This window comes from Typopeltis vanoorti, chromosome 7 (assembly GCF_054136105.1).
Source record: "Typopeltis vanoorti isolate ZY-2024b chromosome 7, IOZ_Tvanoo_1.0, whole genome shotgun sequence".
Taxonomy (NCBI): domain Eukaryota; kingdom Metazoa; phylum Arthropoda; class Arachnida; order Uropygi; family Thelyphonidae; genus Typopeltis; species Typopeltis vanoorti.
The window spans coordinates 6,697,176-6,708,271 of NC_143555.1; the positions used below are offsets into that span (position 1 = coordinate 6,697,176).

General features: G+C 33.3%; 1 protein-coding gene across 1 annotated transcript; it reads left to right on the top strand.

Moving 5' to 3' along the window:
- Window positions 1-1,091: 1,091 nt before the first annotated feature.
- On the top strand, window positions 1,092-4,389 carry LOC150104467 (uncharacterized). Its single transcript, XM_090395646.1, has one exon. The coding sequence runs from the start codon at window positions 1,474-1,476 to the stop codon at window positions 2,491-2,493; it is 1,020 nt and encodes a 339-aa protein (XP_090251772.1). The 5' UTR covers window positions 1,092-1,473; the 3' UTR covers window positions 2,494-4,389.
- The last annotated feature ends 6,707 nt before the right edge of the window (window positions 4,390-11,096 follow it).

Below are 11,096 nucleotides of genomic sequence, written 5' to 3' on the forward strand. Positions count from 1 at the left end.
TTTCAGCAACAGTAATGAGGTGTTTTACGCGCCGGATTCCAAAGAGACATCGTTTCGCTAAGATGATGGAATATATTGGTTGGAGGAATATATTTTGATAATTGGATTTGTAGAAAATTTAGCGCGATTAACAGGGCGATAGACTGTTTGTTATTAGATGCATACCCATGCCTGATGGAGTGGAGTACTGCAAACGGAATAAAATCCTGTCTCTGCGATGATTGTGGCGAATGAGTCATATTCAGTCTAGAATTCGTTCTTGATCTAATTACTGGTCTTTCATGGAGGTTAACAGAAACGATACCACTCAAATCAAGAGGAAGGTCAGTCACAGTAGCGGGCGGCGTTCCATTGTCCATCCCTTAGTGAGAGAAACGGTCCTTATTCTGCTTAGTTGAACTCTTAGATTAAACAGTCCCAAACATGAGAGTTATAGTTATTCCTAGTGTTTACCTGCACTTCAGAATATTGACTTTAAAGCTTCGCTTTGACTTTAAAGCACTGGGAAGAAATTACATTGCGTTAATACCTCTCAGCACAAAGATTAGTCTAGTAATTAACTAATTGTTTAAATGTTCCCTCAAAGAGAAATAATCCAAAACATTAAAAACTAGTATACGTTACTAGTTTCAAACCAATTTTCTCTCATACATCTGAGAATTGAGTAACTATACCACACAGATATAAAATTTCTGAGTTATAGAAACATGATGGGATGGTATGAATGGCAGATCAAAATTATATATATATATATATATATATATAGTCTTTCGTTCTTTCGATTAAGACTTTCACTAAGCAGAAACTATAATACCTTAGTTAATCATTTTTAAACTCGCATTAGTATTTCGTGCCCTCGATCGGTGTAATTTGTGATAAATGAAGGAAAATAATTTCATATAATATAACGAGTGATATAAAATTATCGGCTGTTTTAACAGTTATTAATTGGTTTAAAGGAAAAACAGAAGCCAAATTTCAGCTGCTGTTTGGATATTTAAGGATTTTAAAAAATAATTACATATAGCCCCAATATTTTCAATGTTTTTGTAGGTAGCGTTCTACGCTCGTTACATTTTTGCATTTGAAGTTGTATTTTTTTTAATCCCCGTGATGCGAATGGTTGTTTACTATTTGGTGGCTTGCGGTATGGAGGGTATCTGTCAGTTTTGGAACCCCATCTTCAATTTTTATTTCTTGATAAGACAACAGCGTGGATTAACTGGTTTTTTTAATAAGTTCTGTACTGTTTTTAAGGCCACAGTGAATTCTAGGATATCTAATAAGTATAATGAAATGTTGGACAGGCTCTCGTGGCGTCATCCCTGATACTTTGTTTCAAAGTATTGTGTGTGTGAAAATAAACTCTGAAGTTAGAAATTGGTTTACATTTGTGCTCAACAGTAGTGATGCAGCTACTGTAGTATATTTTTTAGATATTTTATTGCTTACGTACTGAACTGGAAAAAGAAGATGGATCCCACCTTTGGCTTCTGTTCGGATCTGCCGACCCAAGTGCCCATTAATCCCTGCTCCTATGTTTATACACCTTTTGCTATGGTTCACGGGGAGCCCCCTAACATAGCAAGTAAACTTTTGCCCTCAACATCTCAGAACTTGCCCATTTCTCCTAACACTGGAGCACCCAGTGGTGCTCTTAATCCTTTGGCATCATCAGTTGATAACTCAAAGAAACAATTTCCATGTGAAGTTTGCGGAAAGAAATTTTCCCAGAAAGGAAATTTAAGAACACACATGTTTAGCCATTCAGGTAATAAGCCATTTAATTGTGATATATGTGATAAAGGCTTTGTACAGAAATCCAGTCTTGAACATCATAGAAGTGTGCACTGTGGTGTGAAGCCATTTACATGTGACATATGTGGAAAATGTTTTACACAGAAGGGCAATATGAAAACTCATAGATTGTCTCATTCTGGTACAAAGCCATTTCCTTGTGAAATTTGTGGTAGAGGTTTTGCTCAGAAAGGAAATATGAAGACCCATTTGCGGACACATTACGGTGAAAAACCATTCTGTTGTGATTTTTGTGGGAAAAAGTTCACGTTAAAAGGCAATCTGAAAACTCATGTACTTTCTCATAAAGGCATCAAACCGTTTTCATGTGAGTTGTGTGGAAAATCTTTTTCTCAGAAGTTAAGTATGGAGTATCATATGAACAGTCATACAGGTAAAAAGCCATATACCTGTGATGTATGTGGTAAGAAGTTTACTCAGAAAGGCAATATGAAAACACATATGCGTTCTCATAGTGGTGAGAAACTTCATGCTTGTCAAATTTGTGGTAAGTGCTTCACACAGAAGGGAAACATGAAAACTCACATGAAACTTCATTTACGTACTCCTGCAGTGGATAAACCTTATCACTGTGGAGTGTGTGGAAAAGCATTTGTCACAAGATCCAGTCTTGAATGCCACATGACCAATCATCTTGGGCAGAATACTACTGCAAAAGTAAATAATAAAGCATAAGCATGCTATCAAAATAAACCTAAATTTTGGGCAAATTTAAACTTCATTAAGTTTGTGCCAATTTTTGGTCTAAGTCACCTTTTGTGCACTTCTTGGCATTCAGTTGCACAGTGAAAAATAATAGCTTTTTTGTTTTAACTGATTTTAGCAAAAGTTTATACAGATTTTAGATATGTGCAATTCTCTCCAATGACAATACATGATTAAAAGTAGTGCTGTGTCATATTATTTGAAAGGCTGCCTATACTGTTTAAGAATATTAATTCCTTGTTTACATTACATTTCATACATTAGTTTTATGAAGAATGTTATAACATCATGAACTGTTTTTCTGTTTAGTTTTTATTGAAATAGTTTACTGATTAGTCTGACTGATGTTGTGGTATCATATAGCTTTCATTTTCTTTATGCTATTTTTTAAAAAGAGATTTAGAGGGATAATATAATGCAATTTAGTGAACAATATAGACAAAACACACATAATATGTTGGAAAAATTAGGTAATCCAGACTGATAATAGAATAAAAGCAATAGAATAAAAATCTGTCAGTGCTAAATTGTTTTAGCAGTAGCATTCAGCATTAGCCAGTATGAAATAATTTACTTTTTACTTTGGATGGAATGGCCTAACTGAAAGGAGTCAACATATGATGCTACCACCTAACATTAAGTATCTAAATTGCATGTTATTTTTATGCCATTTCTTGAATTCTCTTCCTCCACTCCCTTCGCCCCCTCTCTCATACATACATATATGTATAGCCACATTGATAACAGCATATAAGATTTAATGATCATTATTTTTAGGTGGCATTTTACTTTGTAGTTTTAAAATTTTAAGATGGAAACATTGCATAGAAGACAAATGATAATATGAATTCTTAGTTCTCTATTTTCAACTCATTTTGCATGTTTAGAATTCATTTTAAGTAATTTCTTGCATGCTGTACATTCAAACATCTTATTTACTTTTGTCTTGATTTTTGTTTGTAGACATGTTAAAAATTGCATTTTTCTCACTATAAATTATTTCATACTGTTAAAAGCAAACTGTTCAGTAAATGAAATAGATCTTTAGATAGTTAGATCATTTATTTGGCAGATTTAAGAACTGCTGAGATTTTACTTGACTAACAAGCAAATGCAGCATTGTTTTTCAGTGACTCTAATATAGTTCTGGCTATATATATTTGAATAGGTTTTTGTGATTTATAATTTTTTTTTTTTTTTTTTTTCAGTTTGATGGCATGAGTTTTTTTGCATAAATTTATGTATCTTTTGATACCTCATATTAAGAAATCACAGATTCTGGCATAGTAACTGGATAGCTGATTTGCTAATTTTTAGGAAAAACTTGTGGTTTTATTATTCATTTTTTGATTGGTTAGTAGTAATCTTGTCAGGAAACAGACATGCTCCCTGATAATGTGTATTTATACATCCCATACATGCATGCATGCATAATAACATCATTGCCCTCTATTGATTGTCACTGTTCAGTGACATAGTTTTGTTCATTATTACCAGTGTGTGAAATAATTCGTTATTATTTGGCAGCAAAGTGACTACTTTTGTTACATGATTTGCATTTTACACATATACTACATTTAAGTTACCTTGGATAATATCTGTTGGAAGAGCTTGTGATTGATTTTAAACTGTTACATAATTTGTTCCAAATTGTATATGTGTAGTACTGATATTGGCAGATATTAGCGTTTCAAGGTTTTGGACTATACTTGTTTTAAAGTTTGGAGAATTCCACTGAATGTTGCTGAAAGTAGCATTTTTGCTGTTTAAAAATAAATTGTATAATAGCAACAAAAGGAATGCAATTCATTAATTTTGATTCTTGTTAATATAGCATAATTTGAAGATAAAAAGGAAAAAAGGTTATTAAATGTCAGGTTTCTTATTTAAAATATATTGACATTGGTTGATATCGCAATTCCTCTAAGTTGAATTGAGTTGAACACATGAAACAGATTCTAGATTTGCCATAGGGACATAACCAACAATTTGACTTTAGTGTGTTTCCAGGTTCATCTGATAAAAGAAACCTGTTTTAAATAATCTATGCAATATTGTTTAAAAAAAAAAACATTCAAAGTTTTACAATTTCTAAGTGATAACACTTCATTACTTCAGCTCAGGGATCAGAAATAGTGTTTTATCTAGCTCTTGAAATACAAATTTGATGTGGTTATGCTTGGTGATAGTGGCTAGACAATTCATCATTTGGTCAGAAGCCTGGGTCCATTTAAATACATTATACATTTTAAATTTAAAATACTTTAAAATCAATTTAAAATACACAAAAACTTGAGGGCTTTTCAGTTATTAACCCGTCTCTTGGGAATGGCAGGGTTTCTCCTTTTGCAAAGCAGACACAGCAAGAGAACAATATTTACAGACAAGATTGTGTAGATAAGGCATAATCACCCTATCATAGCAATTCATTGGTTTTTATCAGGGCTGTCCAACCTTAGGTGATCCAAGGGCCGCATTAAAAAAAAAAAGATTTATCCGAGGGCTGCATCAAAATGCGTATATCTAGTAATTTGGTGAGCAGCAGCGACAAACCTTGAAAGCTGAACAAACGGAAACACTAATTGCTCACTCATGTTCCCTGTGAGCCCCCGGAGCATGCGCGTTGGAACAAAACAGTGTAAGAATGCTTATTTGACACATCTAATATTTGAAAAACACGTGGGTATATAGTGATGTAAAAACACCAGTGACTACACCTAGCATCAGTATTCTATGCATTCTGTAATGTGTCATATGTGCAGTATATATGGGGAAGGAGGGAAGATGCGATGCAGTGTTCAGTTATATGTAAAATATCTGTTGAATTGTGGCTGTATACAGTATTTCATTTGAAATCTGATTCCAGTGAAAAGCTTCAGCTCGTTCATTTACTTCAAAACACCTTTTGGTCAGGTGCATGAGTAACCCTAGAAATGCAAACTTGTAATTCTGGACTAATTAAAATATGACCTATGATGAGCCCACTGCTAGCACCATTTTGAATTATTGGTTCTCTGTAGGTCAAAATCTGCCAGTAGCAGAGCGTAGTAATTGTGAAATATCTTATTACCTATTAGGAAAAAAAGAAAAGAAAAAAAAGCATGAAATGTTCCATTTTAGATCTGAAAGGATTCAATGAAAATATATTTAAAAAAAAAAATAAAACCAACCTAAAACATATTTGGTAATACAGCAATCCCTCGATTAATGCACCTAATGCGTTCTTTAAACTACGTGCATTAATCGAAAACGCCTAATCAAATATAATAACCTATGGGAAAATGTATAATTTGTTCCTCAAACTTCTTTTTTGACCCTGAATTTTTTTTATAAAAGAATTAGGGTATGTCCCAGGGCCTAATTAAAGGAAAACCATGATGCTGAAAGACAATAAAACATATTTAGATTATAAATTTATCATTCTGCTTCTTAAAGAATGGAGCTAACGTAGTTTGGTGGGCATTCTGTTTCTTTTTTTTTTTCACACAACTGACAGTATGTCCCTATTGTCTCTTCTGCAAATTTTATCGGTTCTCTCTTTACCAGGGTCAGTCTCTTTGCATTGCTGCTTAAAAACTTCGATTGTACGAAAACTATTTTCAAATTGTTTCTGTGAAACCTCTTTGGGCTTGTCAGTGATTAAATTTTCTTCATATTCTTCAGGATCTTCCCACTGTGCATCTAAATTTAGCAGGTCGGAATCACTCAACTTCTCAGAATGAGATTTAATTAAGTAAAGGGGATAAAAATCCCTTATTGTTTTTCAGCCAGTACGCGAAACTAAGATCGAACACTACGATCTAACCGTTTCATGCCGACAAACTGTCAGCGGATCCAAGCGTAAGTGACCACTTGGTAGTGCCACACCAAGGCAACTCGATGCAAAGGTGGAGCAAGCTCCCTCACTGTCCTTGATATTTTCTCATAATGTCAAAACACACAGCTCCTAGGAGTTGTAGAACTGCTTTACATTATGAGGAGAGATCACTACCCAGACTGGTTTCAACCTTTTTTGAAGTCTCATCAGTGAGTAGCTAGACCTAGATAATATCAAAGTTTAAGTGAAAAGAACTTACATACCTTCACTATATGAATGCCAGAAAGGTGTGCCACTATATTATATTATAACTAAGATGAGAAGCCAAACGGCTATTTTTTTTTTTTTTTTCTGGCGAGGTTGATAAGTAAAGGGGATAAAAATCCCTTATTGTTTTTCAGCCAGTATGTGAAACTAAGATCAAACACTATGATCTAACCTTTTTTCATGCCGACGAACTGTCAGCGGATCCAAGCAAAAGGTTGAAACGGGTCTGGGTAGTGACCTCTCCTCATAATGTAAAGCAGTTCTACAACTCCTAGGAGCTGTGTGTTTTGACATTATGAGAAAATATCAAGTATAGTGAGGGAGCTTGCTCCACCTTTGCATCGAGTTGCCTTGGTGTGCCACTACCAAGTGGTCACTTATGCTTGGATCATCCGACAGTTCGTCGGCATGAAACGGTTAGATCGTAGTGTTCGATCTTAGTTTCGCATACTGGCTGAAAAACAATAAGGGATTTTTATCCCCTTTACTTATCAACCTCACCAGGAAAAAAAAATAGCCGTTTGGCTTCTCATCTGAGATTTAATTAACTTAGATTCATTTGAAAAGCCTGTAAAATCATTTCCACAATGTGGAAGAATGTGCTTCCAAACGGCTTGCATATTGCTAGCAGTAATTTCATTCGACTTTGCTACTTTATAACCAGGCTGAGATTTCTCCGATTTGGCTAGAAAAGTCTTGGAAGGCATTCACTTCCAAAAAAAGGCCAGTTTTATCGACATTAAATATTTGTTGATCACAATAGTCCCCTTCTTACACAATTTTCTTCAAAATCTCTGGATATCTCCTTATCTGCACTTGCAGCTTCGCCTGTGATTAGAACATTATGTAGGCTATTTCTTTTTTTCAAAATGCTCAAATCACCCAGCACTAACGTGGAATTCTTCTTGTTTTCCATCATTAATAGCCCTTTCTTTCCAGGTTACAAAGAGGCAAAGCTTTTGATTTAATAAGGCCAGTGTTGTGTTTAGCGGGATCCATTTTTGGTTACAATCTTTGATCCATGTAAAAAGAAGTCTCTAATTCAATCATTATAATACTTTGATTTTGTGTGCATGCATGATGAACTTGAAGCAGCCTTAACTTTCTCTTTGGATTCAGCAGTTGATTCACCCATATTTGTGTTCTTGTCTTGTCTTTGCTCTGGACTCCCTTTGTTCATTTTTCTTTATTATTTCAAGTTTTTCTTCCAATCAGATTACTTTTTGAATCATTTTCACACTTCTATTTTTGCTCACTAATTCTTTTACTCATGCTTAACCATGCTACTGACCAGGTCGTATATATATGTGCATATTTCCATGGATGCGAAGTGCATATTAAAATTGTAATACCATTGATATTACATTGAAATTTATGATGGATACGAAGCTTTTGAGGGTGCATATTTGATCTTTAATGGCCGGTAAGGTGGTTAAAGGTTAGGAAAATAATTTAAAATAAAAAAAGTAAGGAAAACAATTGCACGAGATATGATTAGCAAAATACTATGTAAAGCAGACGACATAAATTTTAGCAGTAAATTTGGAACATAGTGTACATGGAAATAGTGTAGTATGCCATTAAAAAATAACTGTAAAATGGTTCAAATCAGTAACTAAATTATTTCATCCTAGCGAGTGATTTTTTAAAATAGTTGGCCATAAAAAATGTATAGATCGAAAATTTTTAATATCTGTAACATTTATTTTTAAGATGTATATAGGCACACTAATCGAATTTGGGTATCGAAAAAATAAGAAAATGCACTAATTGGGAGCACATTAATCGAGGGATTGCTGTAGTTGCATGTACTATCCAGGTATAAATATGAATTTTAATCATTTGTTTGAATTATGTCACTGCCATCTTTTATGGGCTTGTCTTGCAGTGCAAGGTTGATGATAATAATATTCATCTGTTTTCTTTAAATACAAAGCTTAAAGTTAAAAAGAATAATATCAGTACTGCAACCTTGTAATAGTGAAATGTTGCTCATACTCTTAAAATCACGTTGTAATACAGTAGCCAATTAATAAAGGGCGTTATTTCCGATGAGCATCCATAGTCATCTTGTATTCGTTCATTTCTATGTTCCATTACCACACAGCACTGTATCAGATTATTGATTTTCAGTTTGAAATGGAGTTAGTAACCACAATAAAACTTTCATACAACCATATTTCAGGTTCAATTTCATCTGCTTTGCTACCTTTCCACATTTCAGGTTTTCTACCTGAAAGTGAAAGATAGTCTAAAATGACTTTTTTTTTTTTACCTCGAATATTGATATGTACTATTGCTTGCATTCCACCTGGATATTTCCTGTTCCATCATTTATTAACTCATTTGATATATATAATATATATATATATATATATATATATTTTTTTTTTTTTCCCCCTTTGTCCAAGTGATTGCTACTACCCAGATGTACCCAGTAGCCTCCTTATCTGCAGTTTTTCTAACACTTATGATCTCTGATTATATTATATTTTCTTTCTTTCTAAGCTTTCAGTAGCTTTAAGAATTTGGTGATATTTATTTCTATATTCTTTCCAAAATCTTCCATAATCTTTGCTTAGCCATTTTTACAGCATTGTATTTTTCTCTATTCTCCATGAGCACACGAAACTATTATTATCTGTATGGTATAAAAGTACTTAACGTATTTCCTTGTATAGGTTACTGTGGAGAAAGGACATATTAAAATCACTATTTTCCGGTATTAAACCACTCACAAAGAAGTCAAAAAGGCATTGATATCTGTATGGTATAAAAGTACTTAACGTATTTCCTTGTATAGGTTACTGTGGAGAAAGGACATATTAAAATCACTATTTTCCGGTATTAAACCACTCACAAAGAAGTCAAAAAGGCATTGATTTTATTTGTTTGGATTTGTGAAAAAACTTTGTTTCACTTTCTCAGGAAATAGCACAAATTAAATTAAAAAACTACAAGCAAAGTAATAACAGTTAACATTTCTAGTGAAGAATATTTGAAAACATTTAAACAATGGAAAACGTGCATTCACTGTTATGCTGCCAGTTTGTAGCTGCTGGTTCGTGGATTGCTGTATACTGCTGGTAGATACAAATGTGTTGATGGATTAAGGAGCACCAGATTTGATGTAAAATAATTTCATCCCTTGTTTTTTGTTACACTGTAGAGGATACATCATCATTTCAGTTGATTATTTGAATAATCTTGAGTAAAATTTGTAATTAGTGTGGATAATTTCAGTTTGTTGCCATGCTACTAAATGTTTTGTATCTGTTGTATGTGCTGGCATTCCTAATTTGTGCTTTCTTTCATTCTCAACATCCTTGATATGTTCCAAATGACTTATCTCCCCATATCTACCAGTTTGTGTTCTGCCATATATCAAATGTTCTTCACTAGAAATGCTAACTGTTATTACTTTGTTTGTAGTTTTTTAATTTATTCATACTATTTCCTGATGAAGTGAAACAAAGTTTTTTCATGAAACTAGTTTGAATTAAAACATAATTTCATTTTGACTTCTTAGTGAGTGGTTTAATACAGGAAAATAATAATTCTAATATTAATGTATTTCCTTTTGAGACAAGGTTATGTTCTTCTCTTCCTTCCTTCCTCAAGATCGGTTATGTCCCTCATGGATAAGAGCCTTCCATCCTTCTCTGTCCAAAGCAAACTCTTTTATGCCAACAGCTTTGAAAGTCGACTACAGTTCTAAGCCATGTTAATTTTGGTCTTTCCCTGGGTCTTGTACCATCCATAGTGCCTTCAAATACCAGGTGAGGAAGTTTGTCCAGTTCCATTTGTATAGTGTAGCCAAACCAACAGAGTTGATGCTTCTGAATTATGTTAAGAATTGTTGAGTTAGGGATATTCAAATCTTGCAGTCATTAGTCTTATGTTCTGTCCAGTGAGTTCTGTTTATTTTCCTCAAGCATTTCATTTCAAAAGCTAATAGGTTTATTGTAATTTTGCAAGCTGGTATTAGAGATTTGATTTGTTTCTTTAATGAGTCAGATGTAAATGTTAAATAGGCATGTGGAAAGTGGGCATCTTTGCATAACTCCTTGTTTGATTTCAAGTAAGTTGTGATATTTTTATATTGAACTACTGCACTTGTATTCTGATGGTAGTTTGAAACAAATTTTAGTGTTTTGAAGACGTATGTTTTTCTTTGCTAATATTTGAATAGATTTTCCTCTATTAATGGAATCAAATACTTATTTTAAAATCCACAAAACAATAAGAAAGGTCTCTCTCCTTGTCCCATGCAATTTTGGCCAGACTATGAACAGCGAAGATATGTTCAATTGTTGGCCTGTTTTTTTTCTAAAGCCAGCTTGTTCTTCTTCTGTTAGCTGTTCATAAATGTTATTTAGACAATTCTGTATTAATTTTAAAAAGATTTTGTGAGAGTGACAAAGAAGAGTAATTGGTCTATGATTATTACATTTTTGAACATCAGCTTTTTTATGTATATGCTAGATTT